The following is a 20,367-nucleotide window of genomic DNA, read 5'->3' on the forward strand; positions in this document are numbered from 1 at the left end:
TAGCAAAGAGGTGTGACACTGACCTATACAACTTGTTCTGAGATAGTAATGATAGTGCTATAGCTATGACTAACATAGAGTTACAAGTAATTATATGACCAAGTTTCTACACATTTATTATTACACAAGGGTAGTGTTCTATTTATGTGTGTTTTTAACACGTCATTATGTATTAGCCTCATTGTGGTGTATTGCAAGAATCCTATCTCAGGTACACATCTTGTCTTCTAAGGCAGCAGAGAGGTTCATAGCCCTCTATATCTGATTTTACGTAAAGCCTTCTGTAGGGACACAGAAACAAAATAAATATATATGTATACCTTTTTTTTTTTTTCTATTGGTGTTGACTAGGGAATAAGAAAATCCAGAAGCTCCTCATCCAGTGCCAGCAGCACCAGTGGAAGTGCTGAAAGTACAAAGAGCAGCCCATCCAGCAGCAACTCTGACAACAGAGCATCACAAGGAGGGACCCAGATAAATCTGAAAGCAAGACAGTATAAAGCCAAAGAAAAGAAATTCTACCCCTTTGGGGACAGCAGCAGCAGTAGCAGCAGCAGCAGCAGCAGTAGCAGCAGCAGTAGCAGAAGCAGCAGCAGCAGTAGCAAAGACAGTAGTAGCAGCAGTAGCAAGAGCAGTAGTAGCAACAGCAGCAAGGGGAGCAGCAGCAGTAGCAGCAAAGCGTCTGGTATAAGGCATCAGGCTAAGCAGCAGTCCAAGACCACATCATTTCCACATGCCAGTGCTGCTGAAGGAGAAAGAAGTGTCCGTGAGCAGAAACAGAAAACGCAGAGTAGCAGCAGCAGCAGAAGCTCCAGCACTGGTACCACCAGCAGCAGTGAAAGCACTGGTGTTTCCTATCATCACAGCAAATATGACAGACAAGGTGAAACGAAACATGACAAGTCCCAATTTAACAGTCACAGTAGTTACGACTTATCTACCGAATGGGTAAAATTTTCTATTACTTTGACTTCTACTAGGAGGTGATCCTCACTGAGCTATATGTAATAATTTATTTTGGAATTTTCCAGGAAAGTCACCTGCCAAAAGTATACCGGCTCCGCTTCAGGTCTGCTCACAACCATTGGGTATGTACCTTATTCAATCACACATTCCCATGGTGGCCATAATTGATACGATCAAGCATAGTACTGAAGCACTTTATTTGGTTCATTTTACTTGTTCATTCCATATTGTCCAATAATATCATTGACAAAATAAGTAGGTTTATTAACAAAATACCAACTATTGCCCTACATCCTTCTATTGCAGCACTAACAGCCCTCAGTTTTTCAGTCAGGATACCTTTGGGCTAGATTCATTACAGTACAGCCAAGACAGCTAACAGAGACCATGGGATAATTATAAAGTGGTAGGACCTTGCAATAGGAATGACTGTTTCCACAGTTTTTAAGCAATCACAGCAGAAAGGCAAAATCATTGTGTATGTGGATGGAATCAGAAAGCAGGTTCAGTATGTATTATGGCACAGAGGTATTTTAAGTCTGTGTTAGAAGGATGATAATGTGGCTTTTGTAAGTGTTACCTGCTTATGAAAAAGAAAATGATTTACGTTTTTTTTTTAATTAAATGGTAATCTCTTTTTATTTCTTTAAAAAAAAAAAAAAAAAAAAAACCACACACGTTTGAACACTTGTTAAGTGTCAGTTTTATTTTGCCTGGCATTAGATCTAGACAATGTGATGTTGCAATTTGCAATCAGTGTCTACATGGCCTTCCTATAAGCTGAAAGGTACAGGTACCTCAGATCCACATCCCTACCCAACGTACTTCATGTTTGCTTTATAATAGTAAAAGTCACATGCTAGCTATGTCTGAATTGTCTTTACAGGGAGGTTGAGAGCTCTGATTTTGATGTCTGAAATATAAAACTAGAGACCAAACCATACCTTATTAACCTACTTTTGCTTCATAGCATCCAGAACAGAAGAGATCCAGCAGCTCATCATCAGCCTCCTCGGAGTCAGGAAGCAGCCACAGCAACAGCAGCAGCAGCAGTGACAGCAGCAACAGGAGAAGTCACACAGGTGGCACCAGCAGCAGCAGCAGCAGCAGCAGCCACCACCACGGGGTAACAGCTGGGCACAGCTCAAGAAGAAGCCACATGAGCAGAGGAGTCAGCATTCACCATAACCATGATTCCAGCCTGACTCACGAGGTAGTATCTTTACTGTACAGTCAAGCTTTGCTAACTGCTGATCAGAAGCTATAGACGTGGTTGCACTCTAATGAGCTGAAGTAGGCAGGACCAGGAAGTAGTCAAGTTTGTAAATTGAAAGTGCACTGAGATTTCTTTTCCTTTGTAAACATTTTTTCCAAATTCCTTTCGTCTTGGGGTTTTGATTACATTTTCTTTAATTTCTAAAGCCATTAGCTCTATGTGAAAACCTGGATTTGGAAATGATAAAAAAAAAATAAAGGGAGTGAGATTATAAAGGGGAAATATATTTTTTCTACCTAAGCAAAAATGCAAATTAGGAGGAAGTAAATAAGTATAACTTAAAGCTTCTGTTTTAAACCTCCTAATTATTAGCCTCCTAATTATTTTCAGATGTAGACTAGAGGGCATGAGTGCATGCTGAGAATAACTAAAATCAGAATACCCATGATCATTACTGATTGAGAAATATAAAGTCCTATTAAGCACTGTTCATCTTTATTTTTAGTATACAGTCAGTATTCTGTAATTGTATTAAGGAAATGTATCTACTTATCATAACAGCACAAGTAGCCTTGCAAATGCTGGCAATGTATCTGGGAACTCTGCTACTACAAAGGATTTCAGAATAATCAACTTGTTTGAAGGAACTGTTGTATAGTAAAATAGATTGTGAATGTGTATAACACTATGAAGATACCTAGCATACAGTAGGCAGCTATTTAGAGTATTGCAATAATGTGCAAAATCTTAAGTATAAAAAGATAATTTGGAAGATCTTGGATTCTTTATCAAAGCAAACACTTCTTTGTAAATTCCTGGTGTTAATGAAATCATTAAGACTGAAACCAAAATTATTCTTAAGTATTGAGGATATTGACAGACGCACCATAAACTAAATGAATGATGAGGAATGCTTTCTGCTACCAGCATACATAAATTGGACTGCAGGCTCTCTAGTGAATACAGTGAAATACTTAAGCACAGATGGTTGGGGGTTGTTTTTCAGCGCAACTTCCTGGGAGACGTAATTCCACCTGGCATTACGATTGTGGCACAGGCAGTAAGGAGTGACAACAGAAATCAAGGTTATCAAGCTACAGCATATGTTCGTTCTGATGCTGCCAAAGTTGATGTGCAACTAGTTGTGGTTCAGCTGGCTGAAACCAATTGGAAAGCATGTGCTGATGCTGTAATACTACCTCTGAAAGCACAGGTAAGTACACAGGCAGCTTTGCCAAATGAGACATTTGAAAAGCCCACACTTTTTTAAATAAGCCCAGAGCACTTTCTGATTAGGAGGTCCAAGGAGGGAAAACATACATATTTTGAAATATATTTCACTTTTGTGAAATTTCAGAGAACATCCATTCCTTTCACCATCCTTTTGAATTAAAAAAAAAAAAAAAGAAAAAGTTTCAAAATCTGTCAAAAAATGTTGATTTTCAAGATACATCAAAATATTACCTGTAGTATTTTAGAAAATATTTTAAAAGTTTGAAAAAATTACTGCTTCATTACTATCTATTTATTTGTTCCAATACGAGTTTGCCTGTCTGGGAATGGCTGGCTCCATAATTCACTTCAGAAGATTCATCACTCAAAGGCATTCCATTTTTTAGGATTTATGTGAAATAATAGAAAAAAATAAGGTTAAATAATGGGCTATTATTAAGAGAGTATAGGTTAAACTACACGTCTTTCCATTTTTTTCCTTTTTTTTTTTTTCCTACCCCTCCTTGTGCTGTGCTTCCCAAGCCCCTTTCTAGGAAACAGGTCTTTGGATAACAGTTTATAAACCTTTGCTTTTTGCAGCAACAATTAACTAATTCAACCTGATATTTCAGCATCGAATAAGTAGGGTGACGTTAAGTATTGGGGAAGGCTAATAGAAATTTTAGTGCAGACTTCTACCAGAAAGAAAAAAAAAAAAAAAAAAGATTATTAAATTACCAAGTTTAAGGAAATCTTTTGAAATTATGGCAAATCTGAGCCTATTTAGAGTGAAAACAAGACTTAGGAACATAAAGAATCAATGCAAAGTTTCATAAAAGAAGAAAAACTTGTATTTTGAAAGGAGCAAACATGCTTCCATGATTCTTTTCTGAAATTTTGGTGTCTGTTTTCCTGTTTGTAAAGGCTAGACTGAGATGGGGCAAGGAATGCCGGGACTACAGGATAGCAGCCATGGCTACCACAGGCCAACTGGCAAGGAAGCCAGCCATGCAGCTGAAGGTGCAGTGGGGAAATCTTCCATCCTGGATAAAAAAGACAAGCACAACGTATGTAATTTGTTCTTTCCTAAGTTTTTGTGTTTCTTTTTCTACACTAGTTCGTTTTCTAAAAGCACTGATTGAAACAGTTCAATGGTACAAAAGTATTTTGTGAATGTGTTCTAGTTCCCCCTCATGTTTCATGTTAACAGATATCCCTCAAATACTTTAAAACTTGACATGCTTAATTTCATTTTCCTTATTAAATGATTTGATATTCAATTCAAAATGGCTCATGGCTTTGAAATGTCCAATTCAGTCTCAAAAATTAAAAATAATAATAATTTTAACAAAGGTTTAAATGATCAAAATAAAAACAATGTCTTTCTTCTGGATAGAATCAACCATTTAATTTGATCCAAAGTATGGTTTCTTTAATTGTCCCATTGTTTCCCTGATTTTACAGAAATGCCAATAATCTTCATCCTTCAATGTCTGTTTTCGCTCTTGGAGCTGAGTTTGTCACATCTTATTTCTCTCCAGATTCATGCAATACGTTCCTGGTGCAGCACTCATGTTGGGCTTCTCAGAGGCACATCAGAGAAATCCATCTCATGAATTTATAGCAAGGGCAGCTGCAACTTCTCCACGAACAATTGATACAGTAATTAAAGTTCCTGGGGTATGTGTCAATTTTATTTTTTTTCCTTACCTTGAATGGATTTTCAACTAATAACATTTTGATGCTTATATAAAGGGGAGGAAAAAAAAAAAAAAAAAAAAAAAAGAGAGAGAGAAAAGGTGACCCCTACCCTTTCAGAAAAGCTGCTACATACCTAACTACATTGGTCTTGAAATACACGTTCCTTGATTTTGTACTGCTTTGGTGCAATGTAGCAACAAGCAGAAGTTGAAAATCAAACTCTGTAGTGAAATACTTTATTTCCATGCTGAGAGTAGTGGTTAGACCCAAATTGCCTCAAATATGACTGCTTTGCACTCACAGCTTTATTCATTTCACGCAGCATGACTAGTTCTGTGGGATGTATAGGGGCCTCAGAGCAGATAATGGAGGCCTTGAGAACATCTTGCACTCTGCTGCAACAATGTGCAGCATCTAATTATGTTTGTGCTTGAGTCCCACAGCTGCAGTGACCACACTTGATGAGACAGGTCTGAGCAAGTTACAGCAGCCACAAATTCTACTCTGCTTAAACTAAACTGAAACATTTAGTTAAAATCTCAGAGCAGCTTGCACAGGCTGGATCTGCAGAATCCCACTGATCAATTGGTCCTTGTCCACAAAATCTCTGTGCACCGCTTTGACAGATTTCCCCTATATATCTGTGGTAAATTAATAACAGTTAGCTATTCATAAACAGAGAAATTACTATGTCTTTAACCTTCTGTGGTGCTTTAGTATTGCAGGATCTTTATTATGCAATAATAAAGAAGTAGGCACATCAGGCATCAAGTTGATTGTCCTGGTAAATGTATTTTGTATCTACAGTAGGGAATCTTACCATTATGGCACATCGTGCCACTTTTCAACCTGTATTGGATGCTGTTTACTTTTCCAGATTAATCCATCAAACTATTACTTAAAATGCTAACTTTTTAAGAATGTGCTTTATTATCACTTAAACTTCATCTGTATTTCATACTTTCCAATGTTCTTAACAATTTTTCATAAAAGTGAGGAAGTGAGACAGGAAGAGGAGACAATCGTTCCTCAGAAAAAGCCTGAAGTTTGGATGAATCCTGTAGAGACTAACACAACAGCAACTGTATAAGTACATCTTCAAGATAATTTTTTTTCATTAGGAGTTTTTTTTGTTTCTTTGTTTGCAGTGATGTCATGAGTACTATGGTTCAATTTATCTTAATGTTATTTCGTTTCTACTTTTTCAGGTAACGCTCTACTATCAGGGACTCCGAATGCCATTCACTTTGCCCTTAGGGCCATCTTCATCTTATAACACTCAAGATATCACTGCCTGGAATGTCTTTCCTGAAATAGCTTCACAGATAGCACAAGAAGATCAATGTAAATATTGCAGATATGCTTGTCTTGTGAATAAGCAATGTTTGTAGATCCATCCTCTGCTATGATTTGGACTTGTCTTTCTTTGTAGTGGTCTTCTAGGGAAGATTAGTGTCTCTAACTCTACTTTCTCAACAGCTCATTCCATCACTTAGAATCACATTTATTGGCAGGTGAATGAAGAGACTTCACATTGAAGTAAATCTTCAGAGTTCAGGAATCATTCCTGTCTGCAAGCTGTAGAGATTGTCTTTGGCACCTTCTTAGAAGGTGCCATCTCTTCATCAAGAGGCATCAGTTTATGGGTACAAGACAGATCATGAATTTTCTGCCCTGTTTGTTTTCTTCAAAAAGGATTCATATGAGCTTTAAACGATTGGTATCTAACACTTCTGCAGGAAACATGAACTATTTTTTGTCATCATTACTATGTCTAATTTCTCAAGAATTTGGTATGTTTTAATCAGTGCTAGCCTGAGGATTTTTTTTTAGTATGTCATTAAAATCAATACTAATATAGCCTACATCTGTTAGCTATTTGTTGGTGTTACAGACTCTGGAAACATTGAAAGCTTCTGCCAAGGAGATGTTCAAGTTTCTTTTTTTTTTTTTTTTGCTGGGTAGTGCCAATCAGAGGCAGCCTTCAGTACTTTTCAGCATTATGCATGCCATTGTCATATCTGTCATTTCTTTACCGGTTTTGTTTTGTAGCTACATGTGAAATCAGCGGGGGAAATTTCAAAACGTTTGATCATATGAGCCATACATATTCTTTCAATAAAAGCTGCAACCTGATAGTGGCCCAAGACTGTACTGAACACCCAAGATTCATCATTACTACAAGAAAGGTTGATCCCCAGTCTTTCTCAAGAGAGGTTCACATAAATACAAGCTCAGCGTAAGTGTGATTTATCCTGAAGTTGCAAGAATTAAATACAAAACTTCAGGAAGTTAGTCTGGAGATGGGAAATGTCTCACTCTTAGGTGAAACTAGTTTCCAGAAGGATATCTGGGGAAAGATGGGATTTCCAGGAGGAATCCTGATCTGAGACTCTGTTTTAGTTGCCCTTTTCTTTGGTTACACAGTCACCATCTGATAACCTGCTCCATAAAACCCCATGCTGTCTTTTCTTTAAAGGTTGAATCTCAACACCCAAAGTCCCAATCAATTTTTCATTTAAAAATGAAAGCAGCTCAGTCATTCTTTCAAAATCCAGGTGTTTTTCACATTTTAAATTAACCATTAGCTTTTTTTTTTTTTCCCCCCTCAAGCAACATCACAATCTGTCCTGCAGCAAATTCATCTCTCCTTGTGGCATGCAATGAAGAATCAGTACTATTACACAGTGGAGATTCTGAATATGAAAAAGGTAAACTGTGATACTCACCTTTCTTGGTCTGATTTAGAAACTAAATATCTTCAAGACTGTGCTTTTACAAATTTCACAGAAGAAACACAATCTTAAGAAAATACAAGTGGGGTTAATTTGAAGAAAAACTAGAGACTTTCTTAATATTTCTATTCATTTATAATCCTGTGTTTTCCATAGAAGATGCAGTCTTACTTTTCCTCAGTATAACTGAAGGGTAAATAACCCCCTTTCTTAAATATATAGTATGTCCAGGCTTGTACTTGTTTTCTCTCTCACAAAATAAAACAAAACAGACATTCCGACTGCAGCAGAACAATGACCTGCTGATGTGTCAATGATTGTGAAGGAAAAGACATTCTAACTTATTTTGTGCTACTCAGTTCCTCCATTAATTTAAAATTCAACACATCACCTTATGATGATTTACTATCTTTTTACAGGTAATATTAAAATTTATAAAAATGGAGCAACAGTTATTGTGGAAGCTCCAACACATGGACTGAAGAACGTAACTTTTGATGGAATGATCCTTAAGGTATGGGGCTTTTTTTCCAAGGTTACTACTTTCTTTCCATGTAGTGCCTTGGCAATATAACAGACAAGCACTTCAGTATTCACTACAAAGGTGTGTTATTTTATAGGTTACTGTTGCTGCATGGATGAGAGGAAAGACCTGTGGAGTTTGTGGAAATAATGACAGAGAAAAGCACAATGAACTCCTAATGCCAAATCATAAGCTGGCACACAGCTCTTCTGCTTTTGTTCATTCATGGGTATTACTAGAAGAAACCTGTTCTGGTGGTGAGTAGATCTAAAAATATTTTATACTTGGGGAGAATACAATTTCAGTTTTCTTCTGCCAATAACTGGAAAGGATTAAAAAAAAAAAAAAAGGCAGTATATATCTTTTACTTTAAAAAAGACAATCGCAATATATAATCATTGTAACTTCATTAACAACTGTTTAAAACAGTACCTATGAGCACAGCAAATATACAATACAGCAAAAGCATTTGTATCATGTGCAGTTCAATGTTAAATAATTGATTCTACTATAGTTTCTTAGACTGAGTATCTTTTTTCCTGGAGAGGAAAAATCAGACCTAATCTTGCCTCAGCTGAAATCAGTGTGATTTTCGTCACTGAGACAAGGCAGTTTCGTCTGTTATCTGTAGACTTTATTTAAAAAAACATGTTACATGCTATGAATGCCGTAGGTCAAATTTTAAGATTAGGTAAATTTTCAGAGTGCTCAAAATTTCATTTTTGTTCTGCATCATCCAAGGGTGCAATTTCAGGGAAATATTTAGAAATACTCCTAAAGTAAGAATTTCCTCTCACATGGAGCTGGAAGAATAATGATGGTCTCCCATAACATCAATACGGTTTTGTTCCACAGGTCTCCACTTACCTTCGACCTGAAACAACTTTATTGAAGTTAATGGTTGTTTTCTCCTTGACTTCGTTGGCAGTAGAATTGTACTTATCTGTATGTCAGAAAACAGTCATAGCTTGGATTCTGTTAAGTTACATTATGCCTTTCTAGTGAGATAATTGCAGCATTATAAAAATCATCCAATACAAAAATTATCCTTGATGTTATTATATAAATGCTGCCATTTTTTTATCCATTCACAACAGTTGACATTTTTCCTAATGCAATGAAGTAGCCATTGTGCTTGTAGTATCTATTCTTAATAGCTTTCAGAGATGAGAGGTTATTTTCTGTGTATTATGTAGTTCTAAAAAACTGGATATACATGATTCCATTTGGGTTATATTGTGCAATTACATTTTAAAAATAGCTCCCCTTTCAGAATCTTTCTTCTATCCCCCAACTTATTATCATCCTATCTTGATAACCTCGCTACTGTGAAAATGGTTTGTCAGGGACCTGTGTTTTAATAAAAGCTGAAGAGAAAATATGGACCTTTATTATTGCAAGGATCGATTGGGATTTATTTCTACAATTTTAACTAACTTTCCTTTTCCTCTTAGGGTGCAAACTGCAGCGCAGTTATGTGAAGCTGAATCGAAATCCTACTATTGATGGAGAGGAGTCTACATGCTATTCTGTTGACCCAGTACTGAAATGTATGAAAGACTGTACTCCAATAGAAAAAACTTCGGTTAAGGTTGGCTTCCACTGTTTCCCAAAAGGTATGATATTTTTCTCTTTCTGTGTCACATACTGTAGGAGCTCTGACAGAGTACTCAAAAGAAAAAAAAAAAAAAAAAAAACACAACACAGCCACGCACAAACCTGTATTGCTCCAGCTCCCCTCTGAGCTGCTGTTTTTAATCCCATTAGTATTTGCTATAACCACTGACAGCACTGGCTAGCTAAAAGCTAGTTTAGGCGATGGCAGGTAGCATCATCTGAGAAAAACGTCTGAGGTGGTAAAAAGGGCAGCAGAGATCAATATTTTTTTTTTTCCACATTTTCAGGATCTCCATAAAGTAGTGATAAGCAACAGTAAGTCTTTTTATGCACATTACAGCCTGCAATTTTGTGTAGACCAGGGCAAGCAAGGCAATTGAAAGTCAGTCAAGTAGTGTGACATGACTGCTGTGATTAGGCTGCCATGCTATGCCACTGTGCAATACATCAGCAAAAAACACATTGCTGAAATGTTCTCTAGATTGTTCCAAAAAATGGTTTGTTTTTGAAGGTATTTTATACAGACATACTTGTGCCCCAGATTTTTTAAAATATTGAGCCTTTTTCTTCTTTCACTTATACGAATTTGTCAAGGATGCAACGCATCATCTAGCACAGATTTGCAGTACAGTTATACAAGTTTGAGAGGAGAATCCAGCCTTGAATGTATACATATTTCTGGTGCATTCTTTCCTAAATCTTTTAATTAATTAATAGATCACATAGTGTATAGGTACTGTACGCTAATATTTTCTAATAGCTCTATGAGAAGAGAATAGATGCCAGATGCATCCTTTTATGAAAAGACACCTCAAAAAAAAAAAAAAAAAAAAAAAGCCTTCCAAAATCTTGTCATATCTATGTTTCACAGATTTCTTTTGTGTGTCGAAGTCTTTATCTCTCAAATGTCATCACCCCAGGCCACTCACTGCCTCAGAATATTAGGTTGTAATAAAGCTGTCTTATTCTCTCACAAAAATGTGTTAGAAAAGAGGAAAATCAGAGAAGGAAAAAAAAATGTTAGTTGTCTCAGCCACTGCTGTTGTTACAGCAACTGCAGGCTTCTCTGGTTCATTTACTGAACCAGAGGCTGGGAAGTGTGCTAGCAGCACTCCTAATCAAGGACTTTTTTATTTATTTATCTGGAAGAGGAGAAGGAGGAAGGGAAAAGATGCCATTTGAGTTTTTTTTAGCAAGATGACTGCTTTTCCTCAGGCTAGGGCTCAATAGGAATACAAAGCCAGCCCTTAAAACTGGCCTTTTTCTTTCTTTGACATGGAGAAGCAACAAAAAGAAAATCCCCATCTTTCCCAAGATGTGAATATGTATTTGCATACACAGGACAAAAACCTTTTCTCAGCTCTTTATATGAGAATTCAGACTTGATAGTCTGCTGTCTCAAAAGACAGGGACTCTTTCACTGTCACAATTGACAGAAGGATAAAATGAAGTTCAAGGGTGCAAAATTGCCTGTTGTCCTCGAATCAGTGAGCCTATAGTCTTAGGATCCTGACTGAGGCTGATTTCATTCCATGTCTAAATCTGTATACCAGTTTACATCTCAAACCTGCCACAAGTCCTACCTATATGGATGATAGTTACTCAGCCATGATCCAGTTAGCCCAGGGAACTGTTTCCTACATAGATATGAACATAGACAGACCCACAGAGTACCCTCAGGCATAACAAGAATCAAAGTATGTAAAAAACAGACCTTAGACTTTCATAGCAGATCTCATTTCATAGCTTGAAAATATTATGCATTTTTTAAAAAGCATCTCAAGCACGTTTCTGGGAAATATTAAATTTCAAAGTAGTTATGGAAAAGAAAAAAAAAGAAAACCTACCATGCTTCAGGTTGGACAGTAATTCACCCAAGGAAGGTATGAGCATTTCAGGAGATCAGTAAGTGACCAGGAGATCAAAAAGTGACCCAAACCCAGCAATATCAGATTTCCCTGTAATAAGAGATGGTATGTTAAAAATATATTGATCAACTGAGGGATAAAACAAATAGAAGTAAAATTATGAAAGCTTTACCCACTCTGATTATGCAAACTTAATCTAAATGGATGTTCTAATATTCTTCCAGCTGCAATGATAAACATCCAACTATCTAAGAATATTTATTGGGAGGATGAATATTATCATTCTATTTAGATTATTTCAGCATTAAAGGATATGGCTTATTCAAGCTGCTGTTGATAAAGCAGTGTGGTAAGGTTAATACTGCAACTGACAATGCTCTGTCAGATTTCACAATATATGGGAAACTTTAATTAGAAGTTTATGAACCTCTGAAAATTCTCCAAAGGGCTTACCCTTCAAGATGAACTTCGACAAATAATCAGCTGAAATATGCAGTGATATGCAGCAATAACATAAAAAGAGATTGCTGATGTATATTGGTATGAGGTGGTCTTACTTTGAAAGTGGCTACCTCCTCCAGCACTTTTACTGGCTTCTGCCTGTTGTCATTGTGCTTCATGAAACGTTATTCATTTTGTTTTTAGGGAAGTATTATAGTAATTATATCATGGATGAAAATCCTGCTCCAAGTCAATGAGTCAGTTAGATGTCAGTTGTGGGGGCAGGCTTTCATTCTTTACTTGATGAGGGAGTTGGCAGCCATCAAAACAGTATTTCCATGAAATGTGTTAATTTGCTTGATGTTCGTTAACAATGGCTTTGCTCTTCTGACAGATACTGCTGTAAGCCTGCTGGAATGGCAGAGAAGCAGTGATAAGAAATCTGCATCTGAGGATGTTGTAGAGTCTGTGGATGCAGACATTGATTGTACCTGCACTGGCGACTGTAGTTAAGCTAAATTCCTTAGTGTTGTGCTATAGACGTATTACAGAAATAATTGAATACCTGGTCAGGTAAGAAGGAATGTAATAGTTGTAGTAAAATATTAAGAAATGTGCTTGAAGAAAGTAAGCTTACTGCATTGCATCCGAAGTCAAATGCATTATGTACAGTCTGCACTGCTTAATAAATATGTTGTTCATTAAATAAGTCTTCGTGTGTACTCTGTCTTTATTTGTCCCTATCAACAAAACAATCAGACCAACTATAATATTATCCAGAAATTCTGCTTCTTTTTATCTGAAATATAATTACAGCAGTCCTCTCTTAAAATTATGTTCACTAGGTGATGAAATGAAAACATGATTACGGCTACTGCTAACATTCCATTGTGTAGAGAATTTCATATTTAGCATACTAAAGACACAGTAAGCATTTGTTTTCTTTTATGTTTTATGGTAAAAAGCAAAGTCTGTTCTTGGAACCATTCTGCAAAAAATACATTTTACTCCCAGCAAGACCATTAGCCTTAGTACATTCTACAAAGGAATGAATTGGACTGCTAGACTCCCACTGTAGCTTTCCAGAGAGCTATAGTGTGTGACACAGTCCCCATTTTGATTTAAATTTCAATGGATGTGCTGTTACCTCATGAGCTAAAAGTATGAATAGGATTTTTTTTTTCTTTTTTTTGGTTTACCATTTCCTATTGTGTATCTATGAAAATGATGCTTTCAAAAACTTCAGGGAACAATAACACATAAGGTAGTATTCCAAATACCCCCCAAAATAATATATATATTAAAAAAATGTAAGATCAATAGCATCATAAAGCTAAAATAAAGCAAAGAGGGACAGTCAGACTGTGTTTAACTAGTGGAGTGTCAGTCTGCTAGCTCTCACTAGGCCTATGCAGAAAGGCAATTCCCTCCCACCCTGGGGAGCAAGATTAGGTGGCACCTTCACACCCCCTGTGACAACACAATATTACCTTGAACACAAATCAGCTGTGTGGTGAGCTGTGATGTGCTCCATAACAGGCAGTAGCTGCTAGCACACTCTTCCAAGAGAAGCCTTAGCATGGGCAAGGTAGCGCTGAACCCAAATGCTGCCAGGAAGCTGTCATTAAAGAAAATACTTTTCCTAACTAAAAACCTGAGCTATCAGAAAGAGGAGGACTGAAGACTAAATAGCTGAACAATTACAGAATAACATTTTTCTGTGCTTTTTGTTCAAGAGCAGAAACACGAGTAAAGTAGTACTCCTCTTGCTATCTCTCACTGCAACTTGAAACTAGCTTGAAATTAAGCAAGATGCAGTTTTTCCTCAGCGTACTGAGTACTCTCCCAGCCTCCTGAGGATAAGCAGCAGTTCAGGGATAGAGAGGGCACAAGAGAGCTACCTGGCCCTTCCCCTTCACTCAGGCTTTACTTAGTCTACACATTGTGTTTGAGAGCCTTCACACATACTGGGGCTTTATTCAGATAGCCAGTTCTCTCTATTCAACAGCTTTTTTTGTTGTCAAGCATGTTCAAACTCACTCAGACCAATAGCATGAGCTCTTGCACTGTGCTTTTATTTGTAATTTTTCCTGTACAAATTCCCTGTACAAAAGCTTTGTTTTGCTAACTAACTCATCAGAATTGCTATACTGGGGAAAAAAAAAAAAAAAAAAAAAAAAAAAAAAGGTAGCTGCAAACAAGAAGAGTGATAAAGAATACTACATTCCACTTTTCTTTAAAATCACACTAATATTACACCTTGAGAGGCCTTTTCTTTCTGGTATTGTTTTCACTGTGACTTATGGGAGATTTTGCCATTGACTTTCATAGGATCAGACTGGAGTCTGCCGCCTTTAATCCAACACCTTTCCTTTTAATCCACTTGTTTACAAAAGAGAAACTTTTGCTAGTCAACCACTTCAGATAAGACAAAGGCAGTGTAGAAATGTAGTGAGGGAAGAAAAATTAACTTTCATGCTCAACTACTAGAATAGGAATTTAGCAGCAGCAAAGAGCCATTAGTAAGTGAAGTAATTCTGCTTGCAATAAAACACAGAAGCATGACACTAATTAACAATGATCAAGCTGGGATATACAGTACCAAAAATACAAGCAACTCATAAAGGCAAATGCCTTCTCCTGGAAACAATTTACAAACTGTTGAACTCACTGGAAAAAAAAAAAAAAAAATCAAGGCCTGATCAATGGCCTTAAATTAACCTCTTTTACAATGATGATATATAATACATCCTGTACAGTTTTAAAAACCACTGAGCATGCTAGGTAAGGTCTGTCCCTGGCAAAGCACCACTTTGGCTCCTGCACTGAGAAGAAGGCATCTCCAGTGTCTCAGCAGTTAAAAGGAGCCACCAGAGTGGCTTCACATCTCTTCCTGCTGATGGCAGAAAAACATGCTAAAACCACACACATGTGCCTCTCCCCCAGCAGAAGCTTCTCAGTTAGCACTTCCACTGGCTGTGCTATCAATAGACAACAAAGCCCCCACCAGCAGGATGCTGCCTGCTGTGGCTTGAGTCCATCAATCCTAAGGAAACACCTGTTCATACACTCTCCCAGACACAAAGAAGGAAAGACAAAAATGTCCCCTATGGCAGACCTTGGCCAAGGAATCTGTGCCTCATCACCCTACCAGTAACACAGCCAGGTTTGGGTGCAGGGTCAGACAGAGGGGAAGCATTCACTAGCAAAACCTATGCACACACCTGGGCTGTCCAGGGCATGGGGTAGATGCAGCTCCTCCTGTTTCCATCTCTAAGGGGCAGCGTTCATCTCTGTCTGGTTCCTGTTCATTGGCGCCCTCTTGCCGAGGCAGCTGAATACCTGTGACTGACTCCATTGATGTTGCAGCTGTAAAATCCAAATATAATGAAAGTTAGTAAAGCCAGAGGTTGGCACCAGGCACAGCAAAGCAAAACATTGACAATCACCCCATCGTGCCAACAGAATTAAGAACATTAACAGTACAAGTGTGAAAAAGCTCTTCTGGAGTTTCTTATGCACCACATAGACATTTCCAACTCATCTGGGAGGATATGCAGAGTCCATATTTAAACCTCACTTAGAAATCATGCTTGTCCTATCTTATAATGCAGTTACATAGCCAACCAAGTATTAAAATGTATATTTCACAGGCTGAGCTTTTATACACTCTACTTTTCATTCCTAGTACTTCTAAATGATACGCATTAATGAACTTTGAACTTTACCGTAGTAAACAAGGAAAACAAGCCTAGAAATATATATGCACTCTGGTATTGCTTAAAAAAAGAGTGCCATAAAAAAAGATACAGGTCTAAGCATAGGCAAGGCTTGAGTCCTAATTCTGCCTATACAGCTCTGTAATGTGATTTTGGATGAGGCTGGGGATTTCCGTGCCTCATTTTCTGCATCAGAAGGATATGACTACTTACCTACCTGATGGAGTCAGAAATGCATATGAATTTATAGTCCCATATGCCTTTTGCAAGTTCTTCAGTGATTCTACAGATGAAAAGTAAATTTTTCCACTAGATCTCATAACCACATGAGTATATTTTATTGTTAGGTTATTTTATTGCTAGGTTGAAGGTTTTCATTTTCAGATTCATCCAATTGTAAAATAACTATACATTCACTAAAATATATATATATATATATATATATATATATATATATATACACACACTTAATTTGTTCATGGTCAGCTTTGGTTAAACCTTAGTGGATTATTCATAAAAGCCTAGAATCGGATCCTGCTATTACAGTAAGATAGGCAAAAAACTGTTGGAGACACAGTCTTTTGTATCCTAGACAAAGGCAACAAACCTTTTGTCCATCAGACCAGGCTCTTTTGATTCACTAATTTTAAATGACACAGTGACTCTCAGGAAAGCTGTCGTTGTGCCCTGGAGAAAGGATCTGCAGTATGAGAGGAAAAGATAAAACTTAATATCAGACCCCTCCTGGAAACAAAATGCCTGCTCCCCAGTATGACCAACAAAAAAGAAAAAATAACTTGTACAATTCCAACCCCACTGAAGTCAATGGTTAAACTCAACAGATCCAGGCTTTTACTCAGCACGTTTAAATGAGTTATTAAATGAACTTTAGTTGTCCCTAAAAATAAATGTACTGTGTGGATCTAAGTGTAGCTGATGAACAAGAAACCTCGGGAATCCAGCATATAGGATAGTTAGAGCTAAAACCAGAGACAGCACAGAAGGTTGCAGGAGAGTAGCTATTAGTGGTTGGTCTGTATGTTGAATCTCAAGGTCTCTCATGCCATCTACAGGTTTATTTGTTTACTAGCAGCAGTTTAAATCTCTCTTCAGGTTTATTTATAGGTCTGATACATTCCAGGAAGTTTTATATAAATTCTAATCAAGGTTTGAGGTAGTGTTTCTTTTCCCACTAACCTCCACACTTGATTACTATGTGTTTTTGTTTTTGTTTTTTCCTGTGAGTACATTACAATTCTGTACCTTTCTGAGCATCATTTCACATTGTCTCTGGAGGAAAAAGACATTACCTAAGACATTCTCATTTCTGTTATTGCTGGATAGGCAGTAATTATATTGCAAGCAGGGCTGGGAGAACAGTTTACTAGAAAATCCAAAGATGTTCAAAAAGAGTACTTATGGTCCTTCTTCAACCAGTCTGAAAGGCTGTTATTTTGATACCTCAAAATGTTTTAATGCACAAAAAGACATCTGTTTTTTCTGCTTTTTCCCTTGTGGTTCACTTAGCTGTAATTCACATTGAGCACTTATATGTCCTAATATTAAGTTTATTTTCAGATGAATTTGGGGAAGAAATTATATACACATATAGACAGATCTGATCACAGCACTTCCCTTCATTATCTGTAGCCTGTTTCTTCCACCACCTGAGTTTTCTTTCCCCATTTATCACTGCACACTGGCCTGTTCAGCTTCTCTATGGAGGACAAATGTGGGCATCCCAGCATCCCTTCATCAAACCTGCAGAAACAACCCCTGAGCCAGGGCGAAGAAGGCAGCTCTGTATCTGTGCACCCAGACTGGAAGCTATTCAGGCAGCTTTAAAATTCAGATTGTACCCTATGTTAAAAAATCAGCTTGTGGAAGCCTTCAGAGTTCTACAGACTTTCTCTCTCTTTTCTCACTGTTTTCCTTCTCTGTTACCTTTCAGTCATCTATGACTACAAACCAGGCCAGGGACATGTGTGACACAGTCATTGTAAAGTGAGGTTTTAATGTTAGGGAAAGGATGGAGTTCAGAGCCCATAAGGAGCCTGAACATCCAAAACCTCTGTAGATTACCCTGAACTACTCCAATTGCCATCTGCCTAATTGAGGCTAAATGAAACCAAAATTCTTCACAGTAGCAGCTAATTGAGACTCATCAGGAAGCGCATAAGTCAGCTTTGGTCCTGTTATTAGATAGCCACGTTCTCTGTTGTATTTGGCTTTGCCTTAATACAGATTGTGATACTTTGAAGAATAATCAGATACCATGAAGACCTGAGTCCTGCATGAACTCTGCAAGGGTTACCATAACAAACAATGCTAAATTAGGGTGCTGAAATAATGACCCATGGTCTTTTGCCACATCCTTGTTTTATCTCACTGGAGAAATGGATCACAGGCTCTTTTAGTTCTGAAGCTTCAGAGCACTTTCATGATTCCTAAAATCTTCTTGGTAATGAAATGAATTTCAAAATACAGTAAGTGGTGAGAAATGCATGAAATGTTGTGACTAGCACCTCTCAAACTGATCTCCATTTTTTTTTGTTTGCACATTATTTTGTCCATATATCATCTTAATCTTTGCAAGTTGAAGTAACCCAGTGTTATTTACAGACATTACATAAAGCAATGTTTAAGTGCCTTGTTTAGCAACAGTCATATCTGTCTCTTGTGTGGTTGAAAATTTACTCTAGCAAGAGATGTTTTGATGCTTTGTTTTCTCATCAGCTGATAAAAAGATAATTACATCAAAAGAAACACAACGAAGAAATTGAGCTGAATAAGCTAACACTAGAATTCAACAGATTCCTGCTTACATGATCCAAACAAAGCTATTAATGTTCAAAATATGTTCATGACCACGAGACTTTGCAGATGGTATACATATTAGACTCACTATGAGCATAAGAGATTGATGCAAACTCAGGCTAGGGCTGGAACAAGCAATAAAATGCTTACCTTACCAAGACACTAACCTCTTTATATTACTTCAGACTCACTGCAGATATCTTGATATCTCTGAATGCTGTTTCACTATTAAACTCTGTAATGCAGCTGTACCGCTTCCATTTGATCCCAATCTGGACATCCTTATAGCATGCTTCATAGTGCTCCAATTGTCTCTTATGATTACCTGTATCACATGATCTAACTTTCATTTGTCTGAATCCAGTGTTCAATCTACGTCTCATATCTCAGGTGACTGTTCAACCCATTCAATCCTTGTAAGAAAGTAAGTGGAAACCACTGTTGTATCACTGACTGAGTGTAATCACAGATACTGTTTTTTGTAGGTCTCACTGACACAGATTAAAGGTGCTGAGGGAAGACATCTAGTGTGAGGCTCCTCATCTGCCCTTCGTGAGACAGGGCTAAGCCCTGTAGCTATTCCAACACTTCTGAGCAGATACAAGGATGCTCTTTAGGGTGCTGGAGAGCTGCACAAGTTGTGAAAATTAGACACTTATAGGCCTTGCTACTTACAGGTACAGGAGAAAACATTTAGGATTTCAGTCTAACCACCCACATTACATCCAGGTTTTTTTTATTTTCCTTTGTGAAGCTGGGCATCAGTCAATCCTAGTGCTTCACATTGGAAAATTCTGATGTGACCAAACTGAAAGGCTCTGGAGGCATTAATTGGTGACCTTGCCTGACAGACCAAAATAAATCTGGCAGGCAGGTTGCCCCCTTTGCCAAGTCCTTAGATCCCCAGCTGCAACTGTACGGATTACATAGCTCCCAGGGCCAGGTAAGGATGCCAGCTCCCATCCAGCTAAGAGCCAGCTCCTGCATGTTGCCTCCTGCCTTCGGCTTGGCTCTGCAAGCTCCTAAGCATGCCCAGGGCCAGCTGGTTAGCACCAGGCAGACAGGGAACCTGGCACTCTCTCCACCTTTTGGCCAGCTGGTGGATTGACAAAATGGATTGCTCCACTCATGAGAAATGCTGGGATGCTGATGTCCCCCTCCTGCGCAGAAGGAGAGGCAGCATGACGAGCCCAAACCCCTGGGACAGAATTCCCTTGTGCAGAGAGCAGGAGTCTCTCTCTGTCTCAGCCTCTTCACTTGTGCTGGGGACCAAGAGTGAAGTGTTATGGGGCTGCTTCATCTATATTTGTGAAAGGATCTGAAGCCCAAAGTACTATTTCTTATATAATTCTGCATGACATTACATTATCTCATTACACGTAGGCACTGACTAGATGAGTTTAGCCACCAGTGGAGGCAAAGCTCATTGTTTTGTGGGATATTCAGTCCTCCTAAACCTGCACCTCTACATGAATAAACACCATAAACACCTAGAAAGAAAATCCTGGCCTAGCCAGTACTGATTTATATGGTTTCTCATCTCTTTTAAAAA

At 37.8% G+C, this 20,367-nt stretch overlaps 1 protein-coding gene and 1 long non-coding RNA gene across 10 annotated transcripts in view; one reads left to right on the forward strand and one right to left on the reverse strand.

Annotated features, from left to right (window-relative positions):
• The window catches only part of LOC311440304 (vitellogenin-1-like), a 74,139-nt gene extending 61,151 nt beyond the window's left edge, over positions 1–12,988 (forward strand). For all 8 annotated transcript variants that reach the window (XM_084527015.1, XM_084527012.1, XM_084527016.1 and 5 more), the window contains 13 exons: positions 352–948; positions 1,032–1,088; positions 1,937–2,179; positions 3,189–3,395; positions 4,319–4,461; positions 4,936–5,074; positions 6,304–6,439; positions 7,148–7,334; positions 7,709–7,806; positions 8,250–8,344; positions 8,451–8,610; positions 9,808–9,969; positions 12,674–12,988. In XM_084527015.1, coding sequence (XP_084383141.1) covers positions 352–948; positions 1,032–1,088; positions 1,937–2,179; positions 3,189–3,395; positions 4,319–4,461; positions 4,936–5,074; positions 6,304–6,439; positions 7,148–7,334; positions 7,709–7,806; positions 8,250–8,344; positions 8,451–8,610; positions 9,808–9,969; positions 12,674–12,792 — 2,343 coding nt within the window. In that variant the 3' untranslated portion in view covers positions 12,793–12,988. The remainder of the gene's footprint in view (positions 1–351; positions 949–1,031; positions 1,089–1,936; positions 2,180–3,188; positions 3,396–4,318; positions 4,462–4,935; positions 5,075–6,303; positions 6,440–7,147; positions 7,335–7,708; positions 7,807–8,249; positions 8,345–8,450; positions 8,611–9,807; positions 9,970–12,673) is intronic.
• The window catches only part of LOC311440308, a 47,800-nt gene continuing 29,673 nt past the window's right edge, over positions 2,241–20,367 (reverse strand). The window contains exons 2-6 of one of the 2 annotated variants that reach the window (XR_014695326.1): positions 16,606–16,698; positions 15,504–15,648; positions 11,818–11,928; positions 9,221–9,296; positions 2,241–2,409 (exon numbers count right to left, since the gene is read on the reverse strand). This is a non-coding gene — a long non-coding RNA (uncharacterized lncRNA). Of the gene's footprint in view, positions 2,410–4,305; positions 4,438–9,220; positions 9,297–11,817; positions 11,929–15,503; positions 15,649–16,605; positions 16,699–20,367 lie in introns of those variants that run through there. The other variant, XR_014695327.1, reaches the window with a different exon arrangement.

This window comes from Aythya ferina, assembly GCF_964211825.1.
Source record: "Aythya ferina genome assembly, chromosome: 8".
NCBI classification, from domain to species: Eukaryota; Metazoa; Chordata; class Aves; order Anseriformes; family Anatidae; genus Aythya; species Aythya ferina.